The 22474-nt window shown below is 40.2% G+C and overlaps 1 protein-coding gene across 5 annotated transcripts in view; it reads right to left on the minus strand.

Annotated features, from left to right (window-relative positions):
- The window catches only part of CEP85 (centrosomal protein 85), a 43034-nt gene extending 20881 nt beyond the window's left edge, over positions 1–22153 (minus strand). For 2 of the 5 annotated variants that reach the window (XM_023499832.2, XM_031962523.1), the window contains exons 1-3: positions 6503–6575; positions 1429–1525; positions 1165–1305 (exon numbers count right to left, since the gene is read on the minus strand). Coding sequence is in view for 2 of the 5 variants with exons in the window: in XM_012545536.3 (XP_012400990.1) it covers positions 1165–1305; positions 6503–6557 (196 nt within the window). In the remaining 3 variants the exon portion in view is untranslated. Of the gene's footprint in view, positions 1–1164; positions 1306–1428; positions 1526–6502; positions 6582–21364 lie in introns of those variants that run through there. The other 3 variants (XM_012545536.3, XM_012545537.3, XM_012545538.2) reach the window with 3 other exon arrangements.
- Between the last annotated feature and the right edge of the window lie 321 nt (positions 22154–22474).

Consider the following 22474-nt stretch of genomic DNA (forward strand, 5'->3'; position numbering starts at 1 on the left):
ACAGTATTTAAATGAATAATAAAGAGAGCTATATTTTATAGGCATGAAGAACAAAAGAAGAAAAAATGCCATGGAAAGCATAATGGGAAAAGCCTCAAGGATAACATAGGATTGTGAGTAGACCATGAAGGATAGACACAGTCTGAGAAAGGAATAATGAACATTTCATAGAAAAGGAAAGAAAAAGGAGGGAAACAACTTGAGAAAAGGCACAGTGGTGGGAATGAGCAGATAGCAAGGATACTAGCATGGCTGGAGGAGAGGGTTTGTTATAGATAGCAGCAGGAACTATCTGTTTAACCCAGGAGTTTGAGCCTTGTCCTCTCAGAGCAGGAAACCACTAGAGGTCACTGAGCAAGGAACTCAGAAGTACTATATAAATGTAAGCTATGATTACTATTTTTCTACTAAAGTCTTTCTCTGCTGTGACATGGGTGAGTGACCCTGAGCTCTCAAGGACATACCAGTCAATATAAACTTTGGCAGCTCCAACTAAGCTGGAGCTCTGAATCTAAGCCCACTGACAGACTGCAAGTCTGTATTACAAGAATCAGTTCAGAGAAGATTGGCAACTAGGTGCTGCATTATTTTTGGTAACAGCAATTCACAAAAACTCCCTACTCAGGAAAGACAAGGTTGTATCTTCATTGGTAGGCAGTCCCCTAAATCAAAAAAGCTACAGATCTTTGGAATACTATTAATTATGACACAAAATGAAAAACCAGTATTTTTAAAAAATTATTTACTTATTATCACTGAGAGAGACAGAGAGATCAACGAGGAGGTTACTGCAATAGTTCAGGTATCACAGGCGAAGCCCAAGAGCCAGATAAGGCCTGTAAAATCATTTGATTTGGCCCTGCCAAGGCCACAGCAGGTGACAATAACCTTGAGTTCTTTTAAAGTTGATAATTTTGTATGGTCCTCGAATGATGTTATAAATATCCAAATGGCCTTTGACAGAAAAAAAGGTTCCTTATCCCAAGTTATCAAGTGAAACTGGATTAGGATTATGGCAATGAAATGGAGAGCTGGATGTGAGACATTTTGAAGAAACAAACTTGGTATATGATTAGACTGGCTTTATGAACACTCTAAACCACAAGACTACAATCTTTAAAAGGCAGTACAATGTTAGCAATCTCATTAACAATTCAAACTTACCTTCAGCGATGTCGGAACACGATGTGCCGATGGCTGTGTCAGCCACACTTGAGCAGCGGCTGAAGTGGCTTCTGTATGGCTCTGAGACTGGGGTCTGCCATTCGGTCCCCAGGGAACTGCCCTTCTGAACCAAATTGGAATCTGAAACAAGTGCCACTACCCACCTTTAGTGTACTCCCAGTATTTCTTTGACTCACTGACATCATTTAGCAAAAATCACCCCTAAACCCACACTGTAAATTAAATCATAAGCCAACAGCTCACCTTTTCATAGCTGTTCCAGCTATCTGGAACTGCCTAATTTCAAAATAAGATCAAATATTTATCTTGTTTTTGTTCTGTGCCCAAGACCATGCTGGAGCTATGAAGAATATTAAAGAAATAGATGACCCATTGGGAACTTACAGTCTAGTAAAGACTCAATAAATACATACAAATGTGAAACAGCAAACTGATATCTGAATTATTACAATATGCAAATATATACATTATACATATTCAATATGATTAAATGCAAAAAATATGCAATCAATAGGAATTTGGAAAAAGGAAAGATCATTATGACTTGGAATTAAAGTGGCATAATGTAGTGAAAACAGAATTGGAATGTGGAATGAGGAGACCAGGTTTGAATCCTGGTTGCAATGTTCATTAACTGTGTGATCCTAAGCAATTTATAACTCGTTTCTTGAATCTGTGAAATGGGTAATTTTACTATATTATCAAAAGGGTGGTATGAAGAAAGATCTTAGGGGCAGCTATCCTACTGTAGATAGATAGAACACCAATCCTGAAGTCAGAAGGACCTGAGTTCAAATCTGACCTTAGACATTTAACCCTTCCTAGGTAAGTGACCCTAGGCAAGAACTTAACCCAAAATGCCTCAGCAAAAAATAATAAGATCTTTATAAACTTATAGCACTATACATGCAAATATGATTATTCAGAAGAGGTTTTATACAACTTTTTAGCTGGACCTTGAAGGAGAGAGAGGATGTGGTTGGGCAGAAGTAATGAGAAAACTTCTCCATGTGATGATAGGGCAAAAGCATGAGATAATGGGATAGTGAAGAGAGTTCTAATGCAGAAAAAAAAATAGAAAAGAAATCATTGGGGCCAGGTTCTAGAGGATCTAGAAAGCTAGTCTGAAGAGTTTATATTTTGTTTAGAGCTCTTGGAAAACATGCTGAATAGAAAACTGACATTGAATTCATTTCAAATAGTCAGTAAACATCTACATTAGGAGAGTGCAGGGCTCCCTGCTAGGCACTGGGGCTACAAAAATGAATACCAAAAAATCCCTGCCCTTTCAAGGAGCTTACTCTCTATTGCAGGAATGTAGTATATACAGGTTAAATACAAGGTGGAAGATCCATGTTTTAGGAGATTAAGCTTTAGAAATTCAATTTTTGAACCATCAACCAATCAACAAAGCATTCAGGAGCCTACTATGTGCCAATAAACGTGCTAGGTGCAAAGGATACAAAGAAAAAGATTAAAATTTAAGACTGAAAGGGATCTTAAGGGTCAATTAATTCAAAATCTCCATTTCAGAGTTATGAAAGTAGGCTCCTTTAACTACCATGGAGCCAGAGCCAGAGCCAGACCCAGACCAGAACTCACGCTTCCTAATGTAGAGGCTCAGAAACCCTCTTTCTTCAACATCACATTGCCTTTGCCATCACCAGTTTTAGTCTGGGCCGATTAGAATGCTATTTTGACCTTGACGAAAGGTGGTATGTCAGAGTACATAGAGGAATGGTTTGGAGCAGTTAAGACTTGGGTTCAATCTGAGTCAGCCTGGCTCTGAGGCAGTCTTAGGTAAGTCAGAGAAGTTGATGATCTAAATCAAGACAGGGAGGTTCTACACACTGGGTATACTTTATACCACTGGAATCCCAAATATGAATTTCAAAAAAGATAGTCAAGAAAATTTTAACCAAGAGCAGACAACAAAATACTAGGATCCTAATCAGTTATGTCATAAGCTGCCCTCTCAATTCTAAGCAGACACAATCCCCACATCATGCAAGTGGATCAAATATACACACATCTAGAGAAGCCATTTGGCCCAACTCCCTCATTTAAGAGGAGTAAACTGTGACTCAGGGCTTTGGCAGTGACTTGGGCAAAGTCACGGCACAAGCAGGGACTCTGAACCAAGTCTTCTCACTGCCCCATCAGCTCTTTCTCTTCTGGTCCAATGGCTGATAATTAGGGTAAATTTAAGTCTCCTAGTCTATCTCAATCTCCCCCACCTCCCAACCAAGCCGCAAAACTGAGGCCTAATAAAGATTTCAGGATGATTAGGGTTCTAATCTGAGATATAGGAAATTATCTTTCCCCTCAAAACCTTATGTAACAATTAACTTATACTTTTGTTCATTTTTATATTAAAAGTATTTGGGTGCATTACATTCTCCCTATTATAAATCCTCGAGGGGAGATGTATATATGAGTAAAAATTCATATCTTATAATGCCCCAAGGTTTTACCAAGTACTTTCTCATTAAAAACCCTGTGAAGGAGACAGAACAAGCAGTATTAGTCTCATAATACAGATAAGGGGCCCTGAAGTTTTGGAAAATGAACCAACTTGTCCTACAATCACAGAGCTAATAAGGTGCAGTTCAAATCATATATATATATATATATATATATATATATATATATATATATATATATTTAGCTAGGTGACCTTCAGCAAGTTATCCAACCTCTTAACCTTAGTTTCTTCATCTGTAAAATGGAGATTAAAAAAATGAGCTAACAAGCATGAAGTGCTTTGCAAATCTTCCCATACTGCCTGTCTGTCTTGTCATTTTAAATCCTTTATCCTTCCCATCCTCTGTACATAGCAGAGGCTGAAGGAAGGTGAATTAAGCTGGATGTGCCAAGCAGAATTTCAGCATAAATCACCTTAGTCTAACACTGTTTTCCACATTAATACCCTTCAGCCACCACTTCTCACCAAAATGAAACACAAAAGAATCATTCAAAAAGCCATTTTACAGAAGGAAAACTTTAGTCTAGGGAGATTAATGACTTGCTTAATTACAAGTAATTGTAGTTGGAGGAGGTTTAATTGGTGAAGGGAAAGAACACAACCTATTCAAGGGTAAGGTTCAGGGAGATCAGAAATCAGTCAGTCAGTCAGCCTAAAGCACAGAATGTGGGGGAAAGAATAGTATGTAAAAAGCCCAGAAAGATGAGTTGGATTTTATTGAAAGGCTTTTAATGGAAGAGTTTATATTTGGGTTTAGAAACAAAGGAGCAGGGGTAGGTAGCTGGCACATGGAAAGAGTATGGGCCCTGAAGTCAGAAGGACCCGTGTTCAAATCTGACCATGGCACAACACTTCCTATCTTAACCCCAACTACTTCCCCAAAAAGAAGCAATTGGCTTTTTCTGAGTCTAGAAGCAAATGGAATTATAAAGTCTTAGGAATTTAGTAGCCATGTGGAGAGCAGGTTGGATAAGGGGAGGTCTGAACTGTAGCCAGTCTATTTACCTCCATGCCTATCTCTTCTTTCAATCAAATAGTCTAATGAATGCCAACGTTTGCCACAAGGGTGCATCCATGACGTTTTATTGAATTTAGGTAAAGGGAATACAGTGTTGGTGCTGAGGTCATGAAGTGCACAAATCATTAATAGTAAATGATCATTGTTGTTAATGTTTCCAACTCTGTTCCTCCCAAGGACTCCCTGCCATATGTGGTAGTCTGAGACTAGCCTAGCATTAAAGTCACCCAGAATTATAAGCTTGTCCTCTTTTGGCACATTGATAACTATCTCCAGGTCTTCATAAGATTTTTTTTTAAACCTCATCAGGATTTGTCTTGGTGGGGGGCATAGGCTTTGATGATGGTAAGAAGACCAATTAGGAGGCTACTTCAATAGTTCAAGAAAAAGAGGAGCAGGGTCTGAACTGGGGTGGTGGTAGAAGGTCATGAAGGTAGAAAGGTCAAAGATGAGATTGTAAAATTGAGTGCCTGGGAAGAAACCAGGAAGTTAGGAATAGGATTGGGTTGAGAAGGAAGATAATGAGTTTCATTTTGTCCATGTCTTTTAAAGTTGTCTTTTTGTTCATACACATACATGCCTACATGCACATGCATATTTACTTATATGTAAAAATGATTTGAAAGCAAGATTTTTCTTTATTATCTTAGGCCACACCAACACCATAAGGACCCTCAAATGAGCATGAGCCATAGAAAGATGAAGTGACCAAAAATTAAATTTTTTTTTTTTTAAAAGAAGTTAATGAATGAAATTTCAATAGCACTTGAACAAAAATGAAAAAGAAAAAAAAAAAAAAAAGGAAAAGATCCAAATACAACATCACACATATAACATTCTGTTAATTAATTTGTTGTTAACACCGAGGCTCATCTCAAGCTCATTCCTGCCCATTGTAATACTGTCTCTTAGCTCTTTGCGTGCCCTTTTCACACACTTTTGCATCATTTTATATTCTTGACAAATTACCTTATTTGACTACAAGCTCCACAAGGTATTGGAGGGTATTTAAAACAAAATAAAAACCTCTACAGAAAGTAGATACTTTTTATTGAATTACACAGCTATGTTGTCAGAAGAGGCACTTATCTAAACAACTGCATTTCCCTTTTGGAATGTGGCATATGAGCTTTCATAAGCAACTCTGCAAAATTCATAAATAGAAGAGGGGGTGCTTTAAGAACTAAATTCCCACATCTCCAATGACGCCACCAGAATACATTGGCATCCAACTGGAATTTGGATCTTGTGGGACAGGAGACAATGGGCAGCCCATATGACTGCAAAAACAACAAAGAATACAGTAATTAATCATGCTATTTTCTTTCTCACATAATTCTATATGCTTCTCCCCTCCTTCTTAAGTACCTGTTTGCTATTTCAGATAATTATCATGTTAAGAAACCACAACTGTTTGTTCCATCCTCTATATATATACATGTCAATATCCATTCAGACTTGGTTTTCTATAGATAATAATTCACTTCAAACATTATTACTTTTTAAAAATTTTAACACCTCAGTGAATTATGTCTTTTTTCTTTCTTACTTCAAAGAGGGAGGGAGGGAAAGAAGGAAGGAGGAAGGGAGGGAAGGAAAGAGGGAGGGAAGGAAGGAGGGAGGGAGGGAAACAGGGAAGGAAGGAAGGATGGAAGAAAAGAAGAAGGAAGGAAGGAAGGGAGAGGGGGAAGGAAGGAAAGAAGGAAGGGAAGAAAGGAGGGGAGGGAGAGAAGAAGGAAGGAAGGGGGGGAGGGAGAGAGGGAAAAAATATAGCCAGTGTTGGGATTTGACAGAGAAAAATTTGTAATACTTACCCGATGGACTGGTTTGAGAAATCCTCCCTGCCAGGTACTTTTCTTGCACAGCCATTTTGGGAGATGCAATCAGCTGGGGAATTAATCAACAATCAATGAATTTAGCTAATATCTTTTAAATCATTATGATCAAATCCACACTGAAAGCTTGTCCCCTTTTCCTCAAGAATATTCAAACCCAGGGTTACACTTCCTTCCCTAAAAGACAATTTCATTTGAGCACAGCACTTTCTCCACTGCTTCTTTTGGAAAAAGGGGAAAACAAAGCAGTAGTCAAATGTATTTGTAATTATGTAATGTAATTTGTATATTGTAATTACAATACAATTACATTACAATGTAATTTGCAATAAAAATGTAATTTGTCAAATAACAACAGATCACACTTACTTAAAGTTTTCTTGGCAGAGATAGATACTGGAGTAATTTGTCATTTCCCTCTCTAGCTCATTTTACAGATGAGAAACTGAGGCACACTGGGTAAAATAACTTGATCAGTGTCACACAGCTAGTGTTTGAGGCCTAATCTGAACTCATGAAGATGAGTCTTTCTGATTTCAAGCCCACTATACTATCCATTGCACCATCTAGCTGCTCTTTGATTCCATGGACCATCTTAAATTACCTAATGGATGTCACAAAATATTCAGTAAAATAGTTTATTTTATCTTTGTAGTTTTTGTAGTGAGGGATGATGACTCTCAATACAGATGACAAAGAATTTTAGTGTAGTACAAACACTGGTTGTTATCCCTCATTCTGGAAGAAAACTAAACAACATCACTATTTAGAATCAAGTTACAGTGTGTCCAACTGCGACTGAACAATTCCAGCTCAGAATGCCTCACCACAGGTGGGACAACATTTGGGATGGATTCTCTAAATTTGCACATCTGGAGTTTGTTTGTTCACAGAGCACAGCACTTTCATTGATGCAGGCATACTATGCTGGCGAGTTCTTTGCCAGCATCTCTCATGTCATACAATCAATTCCAAAGTTCTTCAAAAAGTCCTAGAGTATCCTTGTTTTGCTTCTTCTGACCACCACACAAGTACATGTCTTGTATGAATTCTCCATAAAATAGTCTTTTAGGCATCTTTAGTGAAATGTCTGGATTTTGGTTATAATATTCCTAAAATCTTCCCTTGGGGAACTAGGGGGAAGGAGGTGTCTTCCAGAGATGACTAATGGACTTTTTCTTTCTTTTTCTTCTTTTTTTTTTTTTTACCTGTTACTCTGCCCTCTGGTTCAAATGGATCTAGGTAGTTTTCATTTATGAATTCTTGAAATATAATATTCAGGCTTTTTTGGGGGGAGGACGGAAGGCCATGGTTTTCAGGGACTCCAATGACTTAAAATCTCTCTCCTTAACCTGATAGCCAGATTTTTTTTTTTTTTTTTTTTTTTTTTTTTTTTTTGGTGTGAGGCATGCTCAGGGTCACACAGAAGCTCTAAATGTCTGATGCTGGATTTGAACTCAGGTCCTCCTGACTCCAGGGCAGATATTTTATTTTTGCACTATCTTGCTGCCCCTTCATTTTTTATACTGGATATAGAAAATTTCTTATATTTTAAAAAATCTTTTCAAATTCTAATTTTCCTGCTGTTTCATAGACATTGATCTATTTTAGTTTTCAGGGAGTGTTATCAAACAAGGTTTACCACTTTCTCTTTTATTTTTCTTTCAATTCTTCCCTTTAGCATTTTTATTACACATTTTTTCTTGATTCCTATAGATATCCATGTAGCCCTGGTAGAAAATCCATTTTTTCCTTTTAGTCTGTGTTTGCAGTCATTACAAAATTATTCATTTGTAAGAAATCTTTAGATCTATAATTTTTTATTGTAGCTTTCCGTCAGCTCTTCTAGAGTAGTTAACAATTCCTGCCAAAAATTTCTATGTCCACAGAGCAGGCCTACTTGGATCTGTGAGATTTAGACCTTCAATGCAGTCTTATGTCTTTTATGATCACAGTGCCTGGGCAATTGGGATATCCCTTTTTTGAGCACTGGTTGGTGATGTTCCCTGAGGCTTTCAAGGTCCTAATCTCAAGGTATTCAGGGGGCTGGCAGGAGCCACTTTTATCTCCTCTGGATACAGAGCCTTACAGGTTACACATTTCTGGCCTGTCTCTACTCATGATAGAATTATTTGCCTGTGCTGAAGCAAGCAAGCAATGATAGCACCAGATTAGCTAGCAGTCTCTTTTTCCATTACTCACTGGCTTCTGGCTGGTTTTTTGTATAGTTCCAGGGTAGAAGTCACTGTAATTTCTCAATGAATTCAACCTGGTACAAGTTTTAGATTTTTGCCACAATAGCATAAAGCTGAGCAGTCTGCTCCTGCTCAGGAAGTTATCTTTACAAGAAGTGTGATATACAATAACATGCTTAAATTTTTTTTTTTAAAGTAAGTTTACTCTTAAGAATAAGGAGCTTAATTGCCAAGACCTTTGAACATCATCTTTCAGCACAGTGCTCTAATTCTAATACAGATATCATCTAGTCTAAAAGCATTTCATACTCTTATGTACTCATAATTCTACTTGACATACAGATCTGTGACTGTTTCCTTTAAAGACGTTAATTGCTACCCTTCCACATCTTAATGGATAATCTTCATGAGTTGCAATGGTCCTCTCAACAATCCACCTCATGGCTAACTTTCTAGGACAGGACTTCACTTTTTAGATGATGGATACTCAGCTTATTGTTGGGAATGCTTGTACTCAAACTCATTCTAGCTTTGTATGACTTAGTTGAGCTTGGATAAATTATCTCTCTGTAGCTTTTAACGTCAAGTTGCCTCAATGTCATAATTTATGTACACATTTATGTACATGTTATTGCCTATGTGTATATAGATACATACATACATATATATATATATATATATATATATATATAATCGCTTGGATAAATTATCTCTCTGTAGCTTTTAACAGTCAAGTTGCCTCAATGTCATAATTTATGTACACATTTATGTACATGTTATTGCCTATGTGTATATAGATACATAATATATATATATAAAATCACATATATTTTAAGATTCTTGAAAGCAGGAGCCATGTCTTATCTGCATTCATCCCCTCAGCACTGAGCAGAGTACATTATACATAGTAGGCACTGTACCCTTCAGTCCAACATGGTAACAAAAAACAACCAATTAATATAGGATCCCTTTGTGGAAGCTAAAGGGTCACAAATAGGAATCCTCATGATCTAGCCATAAAGAATGATACTATAAACAAATGAGAAAATAGGATAGTTTATCTTTCAGATTTGTGGAGAAGGAAGGAATTTGTAACCAAAGAAGAACTGGAGATCATTATTAATCATAAAATAATTCTGATTATATTAAAAAGTTTTTGTACAAACAAAACTAATGCAGACAGGATTAGAAGGGAAGCAATAAACTGGGAAAACATTTTTACATCCAAAGGATCTGATAAAGGTCTCATTTCTAAAATATACAGAGAACTGACTCAGATTTATAATAGTTCAAGTCATTTTCCAATTGATAAATGGTCAAAGGTTATGAACAATTTTCAGATGAAGAAATTGAAATTATTTGTAGCCACATGAAAAGGTGCTCCAAATCACTATTGATCAGAAAAATGCAAATTAAGACAACTCTGAGATACCACTACACACCTGTCACATTGGCTAAGATGACAGGAAAAGATAATGACTAATGTTGGAGGGGATGTGAGAAAACTAGGACTGATACATTGTTGGTGGAATTGTGAACAGATCCAATCATTCTGGAGAGCGATTTGAAGCTATGCTCAAAAAGTTGTCAAACTGTGCATATCCTTTGATCCAGTAGTGTCACTACTGGGTTTATATCCCAAAGAGATACTAAAGAAGGGAAAGGGACCCACATGTGCAAAAATGCTTGTGGCAGCCCTCTTTGTAGTGGCCAGAAACTGGAAACTGACCAGATGCCCATCAGTTGGAGAATGGCTGAATAAGTTATGGTATATGAATGTTAAGGAATATTATTGTTCTGTAAGAAATGACCAGCAGGATGAATACAGAGAGGCTTGGAGAAACTTACATGAACTGATACTAAGTGAAATGAGCAGAACCAGGAGATCATTATATACCTCAACAATGATATTGTATGAGGATGTATTCTGATGGAAGTGGATTTCTTTGACAAAGAGAAGATCTAACTCAGTTTCAATTGCTCAATGATGGACAGAAGCAGCTACACCCAAAGAAAGAACACTGGGAAATGAATGTAAACTGTTTGCATTTTTGGTTTTCTTCCCAGGTTATTTTTACCTTCTGAATCCAATTCTCCCTGTGCAACAAGAGAACTGTTCAGTTCTGCACATATATATTGTATCTAGGATATACTGAGACATATTTAACATATATAGGACTGCTTGCCATCTGGGGGTGGGGGTGGAGGGAGAGGGGAAAAATTGGAACAGAAGTGAGTGCAAGGGATAATGTTGTAAAAAATTACCCTAGCATGGGTTCTGTCAATAAAAAGTTATAATTTAAAAAAAAAAAAAAAAAAAAAAAGAAATGACCAGCAGGATGAATACAGACAGGCCTGGAGAGACTTATATGAACTGTTGCTGGGTGAAGTGAGCAGGACGAGGAGATCATTATACACAGCAACAAGAAGATTATACAACGAACAATTCTGCTGGATACAGCACTTCTCAGCAATGAGATGATTCACACCAGTTCCAATTGTTCAGTGATGAAGAGAGCCCTCTGCACCAGAGAGAGAACCATGGGAACAGAGTGTGGAACACAACATGGCATTCTCACTCTCTCTGTTGTCATTTGCGTGCATTTTGTTTTCTTTCTCAATTTTTCTTTTTCTTCCTTCTTAATCTGATTTTTCTTGCGCAACAAGATAACTGTATGAAGATGTATACATATACTGGATCTAACATGTATTTTAACATATTTAACATGTATTGTACTACCTGCCAGCTAGGGGAGGGGGTGGGAGAAAGGAGGGGAAATTTTGCAATAAAAGGTTATGCAAGAGTCAATGTTGGAAAAATTACTCATGCATATGCTTTCTAAATAAGAAGCTTCAATTAAAAAAAAAGACCAAAAAACAAACAAACAAAGAAAAAGAAAACCAAATAGGAACCCTGAGGAGCAAATGGAGGAGTTCAGGGACAACTCATCTCTAAGACATAGGCCTCAGAGGAGAAATTAACCCTAAGAGAAAAAACAAGCAGCTTATCACGGTTTTAACAATGTACTTTACTGCCCTCTGCAGTTTTCTCCTAATCAATACACCCATGATCTTCAACAGCCTCTGTATAGAGATATACCACCACCTACTGAAATTCCAGTTGACTACACTGACAGAAAAAATGGTGTAATTCAGCATCTGGAACAGAGCATTCTGGAGTAGGAGAGCTAAGTTGGCTCTCCAACTCCTTTTGTACAAAATCCAGTACTTTTTGCTTTACTGCTATCCCTTTTTTTCCCCCTGAGGCAACTGGGGTTAAGTGACATACCCAGGGTCACACAGCTAGTTAGTGCTAAGTTTTTGAGACCAGATTTGAACCCAGGTCCTCCTGACTTCAGGGCTGGTGCTCTACCTACTGAGCCACTTAGCTGCCTCTACTGCTATCCTTAAATACTGTCATTCATAATTAGTACCGGCCCTCAACACCTCTTAATGAACTACTGCTGTGCTTTAAGTCTCTTTCTAAAGCACACACCCTGACCATGTCAAGCCTCAAAACCTATCAAATCTGGTGGCTCCCTATTAACACCAGGATCAAATCATCCACCTCGCATTTAAGGCCTTCTTACCCGGCTCCTTCCAACCTTTCCCATATTATTTACTTTATTTTATTCCTCCCAAGCTCCATAATACAAATACTTTTTTGTACTGGCTGTCCCCAGGCCTAGAATGTTCCTTCTCATCACTTGCCCCCTCTAGGTTCTTTGGTTCCCTTCAAGATTCAGCTCTTCATTCACTTTCCACAGGCAGCCTTTCCAAGTTCCTTGTGGACGTTCCCTTCTCCTCCCTTCCCTCTGAAATTATCTTTCATTTAGACAATTTTGACTGTTCTTAGTCTTCCTTGGCTATCATGTCTGCTAACTCTCCTGTGCTCCCCAAGCTTCTGTGGCAGGCCTTCTTGCTCTCTGTATACTCTTGGTAAGCTTATCGGTTTCTACAGGTTCAATCCAGTATATCTCACATTTTTAATTGCTACAGTTCTAACTAGTTATTTCTAATTTGATGTCCCAGAAACCAATCTTCAGATTGCTCAGGTAAACAAGGCAGCTGCCACCAGATTGCTGGGCCTGGAGTTAGGAAGAAGTGAGTTAAAATCCAGCCCCAGATAGTTTCTGACTATGTGATCCAGAGCAAGTTTCCTCAAATGTAAAATGGGAATAAGAAGAGCACCTAAAATATGTGGAAAAACTGGGACACTAATGCATTGTTGGTGGAGTTGTGATATGATCCAAGCATTCTGGAGAGCAGTTTGGCACTATGCGCCCAAAGGCCTATAAAACTGTGCATTCCCTTTGACCCAGCAGTGCTATCATTGGGTCTGTATCCCAAAGAGATTATAAAGGAGGGAAAAAGACTCACATGTGCAAAAATGTTTGTAGTAGCTCTTTTTGTGGTGGCAAATAATTGGAAAATTAGTAGATGCCTATCAACTGGGTTGTGATACAAAGGTAATGGAACATTATTTTCTTTAAAAAATGACGAACAAGCTGATTTTAGAAAGGCCTGGAAAGATTTACATGAACTGATGCTGAGTGAAACAAAGAGAACCAGGAATACATTGTACACAGTAACAGCAAGATTATGTGAAGATCAATTATGAAAGAGTTGGTTCTTCTCAGTGGTTCAGTGACCCAATGCAATCCCAATAGACTTTGGACAGAAAATGCCATATGCATCCAGAAAGAACTATGGAGATTGATGTTGCAGTGAATAGAGTGCCTAGCTTGGAGTCAGGAAGAGTCATCTTTCCAAGTTCAAATCTGGCCTCAAATACTCACTAGTTATGTGACCTTGGACAAATCACTTAACCCTATTTACCTTAGTTTCTGAATCTGTAAAATGAGCTGGAGAAGAAAATGACCAATTACTCCATTATCTTTGCCAAGAAAACTCCAAATGGGGTTACAAAGAGTCAGACGTAACTGAAATGACTGAACCACACAGATAAGCAGCTGCCAAATATTTCTATTTCTACCTTCATAACCTCCCACATATTCAAAACCCTTGTCTCCACTTACCCAGCTACCACCTAATTCAGATCCCCATTACTGCTCATCTAGATTATTACAACAGCATCCTGCTTAGACTCCTTCCTTCAGGTCTCTCACTACTCAAACCCATTCTATTGTTGTCAAAGTAATCCTTAAGCACAAACCTGACCATGTGACTCCTTTACTTAACCAACTCCCGTGACTCCTAATGCCTCTAGAATGAGACAAAACTTTAGCTTTTAAAGTTCTAGAGTCTAGAAGCTAGGTGGTGTAGTGGATAGAACACCAGCCCTGAAATTCAAATCTGATTCCAGACACTTAACACCTCCTCAATGTGTGCTCCCATTCTAACTCTCCACCTCAGCCACACACAAAGATCTTGCCATCACACCTTCCCATTCAAGAATTGCAAAATCCCCTTAAACAAACAAAACCAATTAGCTTTCCACTAATCTCTCTGCCTTCCTTTACAAAATCCTACTCTTTGTCCACACTGACACCTCTCGATTCTCTCCCAAACCATCTGCCCAGCATTAGCCACTCTCCTCTGGTCCACTTCTTGGTCCTTTGGTGAACCAAGTCGACTGCACACTGTCTCCCTTTTCTTGAATCCTTAAGAACCCTTATCATTTTGCCTTACTGATTATGCCCACCACCAAGGCTCATCCTTGAATCTCTCCCACCATTTACTACCTTTGCTCCTATACACATGCCACTTAAAGAGTAAAAATCACACAACTGTTCTGCCTGGGTCCATTACAAATTTAGGTTAAACAATCTCACTTGAGTGCTTATTGTCCTACCAAACCTCCCTTATCAGCTCACTATCCCTCTTCTTTGAGAAATCTAAATTAGTATATTCATTATACACATCATCTTGATAATTCTAAAAATCATAATAATGTTTTCTCAATGTCTTCTAAACCTTTTCATCCTCATTCATGGTTCCTCCTCCCCACAATACCGAGAACTTTGCCTCTTATTTTACAGAAAACATTCAGATCATGTACTGTGAACTCCCTCTTCCTCATCTATCACTCAGATACCTTCTGACTCTTTCCTCCCTCATTCCTGGCTCACATGAAGTGACCTTACTCCTAACCCCTCTACCTGCTCAGCAACCCCATCCCATCCCATCTCCAACACATTGCCCCCTGTTATCCCCAGTTTATCACTTTTCTTTCTTTTTTTTTAAATAGTATTTTTTCTAAATACATGCAAAAAGATAGTTTTCAACATTCACCTTTGCAAACCTTCTGTTCCAAATTTTTCTCCCTCTTCTTCACCCTGCCCCCCAAGACAGCAAGCAATGATATAGGTTAAACATGTGTAATTCTTCTAAACATATTTCCATATTCTCATACTGTACAAGAAAAATCAGATCAAAAGGGAGAAAATACAAGAAAGAAAAAAAAGCAAACAAGGACAACAATCAAAAAAAAGGTGAAAAATACTATGCTTTGATCCACATTCAGCATCCAAAGTTCTCTCTCTGGATGTGGATGGCACTTTCTATCAGAAGTTTATTGAAATTTCCTTGAAATCATTTACATACTCTTGTTACTGTGTACTATGTTCTCCTGGTTCTGCTCACTTCACTTAAAATCAATTCATGTCTTTGCAGACTTTTATGAAAATAAGTGCTTATTTTCAATCTGTCCCTGTCTAATGGCTCATTCTCTACTGTTGACAAGTAAACCCCTATATCTTTTTAACCTGAAAAAAACCTTCCCTTGATTTTTCCATTCCTATCAGCTTATCTTCTGTCCTTTGTAGCTAAACTCCCACAATGTCCACTTCCTCTCCTTTCACTCTCTACTTAACTCTTTACAATTTATTTTCTCATTTTATCATTCCACTGAAAATACTCTCTCAAAAATTATTAATAATCTCTCATTTGCTAAATCCAATAGCTTTTTCTCAATCCTCATTTTCCTTGACCTCTCTGCAGTCTGACAAAGTTGTTCCCCCCTCTTAAAATACTCTTTTTTCAGAACACCACTCTCTCCCAGTTCTCCTATCTATCTGATCACCACTCTTTCCCAGTCTCCTTTACTGAATTTTCATCTAGGTATCCCTTAGAATTCTGTCCTGGGACCTCTTTTTTTCTCCCTCTCTACTACATCATTTGGAGATTTCATCAGTTCCTATGGATCTGAATTGCCATTTTTTGCTGATGATTCTCAAAATCTACCTACTATGTGGCTAATGTCTCTATATAGACATCCAATGTCTCATTTCCAACTCCCTTTCAGATATCTCAAACTGGAGATCCAGAAGACATCTAGAAAATCAACATGTCCAAAAAGGAATTCATTATGTTTTCCTCTAAATCCTCCCCATTTTCTATTTTCCCTATTACTGTTGAGAACAGTATCTTTTCAGTCCCTCAGAAGCACAACTTAGGCGTTCTTTTGGAGTCCTCACTATCTCTCCCCATATTGCCAGGTTGCCAAGGCTCATTGATTTCACTTTGCAGCATCTCTTGATTATACCCCTTCCTCATGACTTCATGCCTAGGCGACTGAAATAAGTGTGCCAGCCTCAAGTCTCTCCCCACTCCAAACCATCTTCCCTTCAGCTACTGAAATGATTCTCCTAAAGAACAAGTTAGACCCTATCATCTTCTCCCCATCATCTCTACCCACTAAAGTCTAATGGTCCCTTATCACCTACAGGATTAAATACAAAATCCTTTGTTTGGCATTGAGAAAACATTATTGTGATTTTCATAATTATCAAGATGATGTGTATAATGAATATACTAATTTAGATTTCTCAAAGTTGTCTTTTCTGGCCTAGGAGGCAGTCTTATCATGCAGTTTGAATGATCAATCGATTCTTGACAATGCTCTCCTGTGTATGTTAAATGAAGTGAATAGAAGCTGTAGAACCTGTTCCACTCATAGAACTCTAGTCCCGTCCCCCACCAAGTGATGACCCTGTGATTTCAAACAATCATTTGTGAACTGTTCCCACAGGACTGCAGAACATCCATTGTGTCCTGGATTCATGGGCTTGTCATGGGAAAGCATTCAGGTCCTGAAACTGACTGTATTGTATCCTCCTTCTCCCTCCGTTCCCATTTACGATTTGTATATATAATCTCTATCTTTCCTGCAATAAAGGAGGTTTCCTGCCCAGGATTTGGAAACTTCCAGTTTGCAAACTGTATTCCTTACTCTGAAAATGATTTAATTACACTTGTTCTCTAACACCTCTGCTTTGTATGGCGCCAGTTGTCCACTGTTTAGAGAACAAGATGGCATTTATGATTTAGGCGCCTGCTACTTATCCAGTCTTCTTATTCCTCACACTCCTCCACAGTCTCTGATGCAGCAACACTGAACTGCCTGTTGTTCCACTAAGACATCTCTCATCTCCAGAAATTTTCTCTGGCTTTCTCCAAACCTGAAATGCTTTTTCTCATCTCCTCTTGGATTTTAAATTTCAACTAAAATCTGATCTTCTATACGAAGTCTTTTCTAAACCCTCTTAAATTTTAGTGCCTTCCTTCTGTTAATTGCTTTTTATCCTGTATATAGTCAGGGTTTTTTAAATGCTTATTTGCTTGTTGTCTACTCTATCAAACTATGAGATCCTTGAGTGTAAGGGTTATCTTTTTGTATCCCTAGCACTTAGCACAGTGCCTGGCACATAATAAGTACTTAATGTTTACTAACTGTACTTATGTTGTATGTTTTCCTATATACTCATTTTCACCCTCATTAGAATATAAGGTGTGAATGAGAATTATTTAATCCTTTGTACTTGTGTCCCTAGCACATAGTAGACAATAAATACACTTTCTTAAATTTCATCACAAAAGATAGATTTTCCACAGGTTTAAAGTAATAGGTCTGAAAGCCCTAAATATTTGCAGAACTCCACATAGAATATATCAGACTGCATTAGACCAAATAGGAAGTTCCTCCCAGATTAAGGGCTTCTCCTTATGTTAGGATGCAAGGACATCCTAATTAGTAATAGCCTCTAAGCACTTCTACAGATTCACCAAATCCTTTGAAGTCAGGGCCCAACTTTGCTCTTGTATTAGTATCTGTAATGAGTAGCACAATGCTTTGCACAAAGTGTAACGGTTATCTTTTTGTATCCCTAGCACTTAGCATAGTGCCTGCCACATAAATACTTTAATACTTTTTAATTCATTTAAGGATCCGGGGAGTCTGAACCAATCCAGGGAAAATAGGTTTAGACTAGATGAGATAGGATCACCAGAAACAATTCTGTGTTTTTGTTAATAACATTTGAGCTTTGCAATGAGTTTGTTTTGGGTTGCTTTTCCTATTAATCATTTAATACAAGTTATTTTCTTTAATTCAACTTCTCAAGTGGTCAAAGAAAAAAAGAGCTTTCCTTCCTTATGAGGTTGAGATTTGGAAAGATGCAGGTCATAATAATTCATGTTTCTTAGTACTTTGGAGTTTACAAAGAACTTTCTTTATAACAACTTTGTGAAATATGTTCAACATGTCCAAAACTAAATTCATTATCTTTTTTCTCCAAATGCTTCCCTCTTCCCAACTTTTCTAATACTATTTTGGGCACTACTATCCTCTCATCTGGATGATGTGAAACCTAGTGTCACTCTTAACTCTATAATCACTGAAAAAAAACCCATATTTATCTGTTGTCAAGCTTACCTTTATAAATCTCTCAAGTACACCCCCCCTCTCTTTGCTATGACACTGTCACCACCTGGGACAGGTCATCTCAAGCCTAGACCATTCCAAGAGCTGCTGGATGGTCTTCCTACCTCCATTTTCTCCCATCCTCTATTCAGCTATTCTTCCTAACATTAGAAAGATCAAACTGATCTTTCACAAATCAAACTATGTCAAACTACAGCTACTCTCCCAGTAGCTGCCCATAACTTCCAGCATCAGTTATGAAATCCTGATTGGCTTTTAAGGACTTCTACAACCTGGTCTCTTCCTACATTTCCAGTCTTTTCCATATTACTCCCTTCCACCTATGCTGTGATCTAGTGATACTGGCCGCCTAACTATTCCTCAATCAAGTGCTCCCTCTCTCCATACCTTTTCACTGGTTGCCTTCCATACCTGTACTTCTCTTCCTCCTCAATAAACAACAAGCTTCTTTGATTTCCTTCAGGTCCCGGCTAAAGTCCCACCTTCTGCAAAAAGTCTTTCCCAAACCTCCTTATTTCCAGTGCCCTCCCGGTAAGACTGCCTCTAGATCTCATTCATATATAGTAGTTTACATGTTTTCTCCCCATTCAGCTGAGAGCTCCTTGAAAGCAGGGCCTGCAGAATGACAGGGAAAGATAATGGGGAATGTTGGAGGGGATGCGGGAAAACAGGGACACTGATACATGGCTGGTGGAATTGTGAACACATCCAGCCATTCTGGAGAGCAATTTGGAACTATGCTCAAAAAGTTATCAAACTGTGCATACCCTTTGATCCAGCAGTGTTACTACTGGGCTTATCCCAAAGAGATAATAAAGAAGGGAAAGGGACCTGTATGTGCCAAAATGTTTGTGGCAGCCCTGTTTGTAGTGGCCAGAAGCTGGAAAATGAATGGATGCCCATCAATTGGAGAATGGTTGAGTAAATTGTGGTATATGAATGTTATGGAATATTATTGTTCTGTAAGAAATGACCAACAGAACAAATACAGAGAGGATTGGCGAGACTTACATGAACTGATGCTGAGCGAAATGAGCAGAACCAGGAAATCATTATATACCTCAACAACGATACTGTATGAGGATGTATTCTGATGGAAGTGGATTTCTTCAACAAAGACAAGATCTAACTTAGTTTCAATTGATCAAGGATGGACAGAAGCAGCTACACCCAAAGAAAGAACACTAGGAAATGAATGTAAACTGCTTACATTTTTGTTCTTCTTCCCGGGTTATTTATACCTTCTAAATCCAATTCTCCCTGAGCAACAAGAGAACTGTTCGGTTCTGCACACATATATTGTATCCAAGATCTATTGTCACCTATTTAACATGTATAGGACTGCTTGCCATCTTGGGGAGAGGGTGGAGGGAGGGAGGGGAAAAATCGGAACAGAAGTGAGTACAAGGGATAATGTTGTAAAAAATACCCAGATATGGGTTCTGGCAATAAAAAGTTATAAAAAAAAAAAAGAAAAGAAAAGAAAGCAGAGCCTGGTTTTTCTAACACAAACACTTGGCACCTGGAACTTAACAGGTGAGTAATAAATGACTGATGACTGGACTTGAAATAAATGGTACAAGGATTACTATCTTCATTCTACAGATGAGAAAACTGACAAGGTTGTCATTTCCATAGGATCACACAACTAAAGAAATCTGAACCAAAATTCTAAACCACTCTGATATTCAACATAGGACTCAAAAAAATTCCATTACTTGTAAGGTTCCCTCCAGCTTTAATATTCCACGAGCCTGAGCAGATCAGAGAAAATAGTGGCCATTAACCCCTCATGATCCAAAGACAGGTGAGGGATCTGTTAAGACACTAAAAGTTTTAGGGGAAGCGGATTCGGGTTCTGATTCCTCCTTTACCGAAAGCAAGTCCTGGACTTTACTTGGAACCCCACCCCTTGAGAGATCTTTGTGTCACACCACCCTCTGCAGCTGCTAAGAGGATGGCACTGCAGACAGAAGGGATTTAGAGGGAGACACAAGCGGTTGTGACACAGTGGCAGAAGGAATCTCACACTATCGCACCCTTTTCGACATCTTGACTATTCATAAGCCACCCCCGGATCTATCCCCGAGCGTTACCTTTCCCCAAAGTAAGTTTAGAGCTACACAAGACGAGTGTAAGAGAGCACGGGGAGGGATTTCTGATCCTCATTTTCCTAGAGCACCGTTTGGTCGCCATCATCTCCCTTTCCTCCTCCTGCGCGTCAGATTTCCCCTTCCAGAATGTGAGCTCTTTAACGCCCCGGTCACCTTCACCTTTCCGTTCCCAGCCCCTAGCAAGGAACCTCCGCAGGACGGCACCGAATAAAGGGTTAGGGAAAGAATTAGCGTCCGAGACTTAGGAGAACAGGAGTAAACGTATCCTTTGGCGAGAGGGCAAGCGAAAAGTCGCTCCAAGCGCAGGGCGGGCAACGGAAAACGAGCGAGCCGGAGGCCAGGGGCCGCGTCCTTGACCATCCCTCCCCAGCAGGGGATCAACTTGCATTATACCGAACAGAATGTGAAGGCGATCGGGGGAGCCAAGAGGGAGAGAAAAGGCATTCTGGGGGGGGGGGGAGGCGGCAAAAACGGGGACAAAGTAGGCCAGGACTCCTAACTCAGGTGACCTGGCACTACTCCGCGCCTCAGTTTCCCTAACTGAAAAAAGGTGGGGGAGGGGAGGGTGATGTCAGACGATCCCTAAGCTCTGGCAGAGTATGATAAGCCATCAAGCTTTTCCTTAAGGAGGTTGGCGGAGCTCGGGATTTGGCTGGAAAGGGGGACGGTGCCACCAAAAGGGAGAAAACATTTGGTGGCGTTCCTGGCTCTGCGCATGCGCCCGGTCTTTCGCCCTCCTCCCGGCTCGACGGGGTTCCTAGGGACCCGAGGCTTAGGCAAGGACAGCGAAGGCGGCTGAGAGGAGTCAGTTCCGAGGGAGACGCCCCCTCTAAGGAAGGATACTCACCGAGGGTCCGGGCAAGAGCAGCTCCAGTACGGGAGAGACAGACGCTCTCCGAGAGACGCCGCGTTCTCCGCTCCAACGGCCGTTACAGCTCCACAAGACCGCGCCTCAGAGAGCGCGCGCCGCCCCGCCCCGCCCCTCTCCGCTAGCCTCCGGCCAATAGCAAGGCGGAAGCTTCTCCTTCGCCCCGCCCCCGGCCGCGGCGCGTTCTGCTTGGCCGCGGGAGCAAGGTCGGGCGGGGAAGAAAACAAACGCTTTTTCCTCAAGCTGGCCCCAACCGCTTCTCGTAGCAGATGAGCTTCCCCCGTCTTAGCCATGAGACGGTTGGAGATTTGGGACCGGATTCGCACAGGTAGAGGCTGTGATCCTGATAGCAACGATGGCGCCCAATTAATAAAGCACCTCGTCGGAATAATGACAACGTCCAGGGAATAAAGCACTTGAAAGTCTCTCCCCACCGTGTCAGGGCGAATATTGGCCCAGATGTATAATTAATGCAATTGAGGGTCAGTATCCGCAACCTTATCCAGAGCCTTGCCGTGCTCAGCCTTTCATAAATGCGCGGAGGACTCTGGGACCCGTTGTTGCTGTTCAGGCGGCTCCCACTCTTCCTGAGCCCGTGGACCCCAACAGCACCCAGGCCCTTCTACCCCCCACTCGCGTTCCTTGTTCCCGCGACGCCGTCCCTCCGCCATCCCCTTTTCTATCTCCCTTCTTCCCCGACACCAAGGGCCTCCCCAACGAGGCCCGTCTCCTCGTTACGCGACCAGAGCATCCGCGCTCCAGCCCTCATCTTGCGGCGAGTGCATTTCTTTAACGATTGACTGCTTCGGCCTTGCTGCCCCAGGGACTCCCAGAATCCTCCAGCACCACAGCGCATCATTCTGCGAGGCTCGGCTGCTTTTTGCAATCCAGCTCCCACAGCCGCGCGGTGCTACTAGAAGAAACAGCCTGACCACGCCCCTTTGTCGCGCAAGGGGACGTCCTGCTTCGGCGCGCGGCCTACGTTCGCCGCCCGCGGCCTACGTTCGCCGCCCGCGGCCTACGTTCGCCGCCCGCGGCCTACGTTCGCCGCCCGCGGCCTACGTTCGCCGCGGCTTCCCTTCGGAGGAG

This window comes from Sarcophilus harrisii, chromosome 3, assembly GCF_902635505.1.
Source record: "Sarcophilus harrisii chromosome 3, mSarHar1.11, whole genome shotgun sequence".
NCBI classification, from domain to species: domain Eukaryota; kingdom Metazoa; phylum Chordata; class Mammalia; order Dasyuromorphia; family Dasyuridae; genus Sarcophilus; species Sarcophilus harrisii.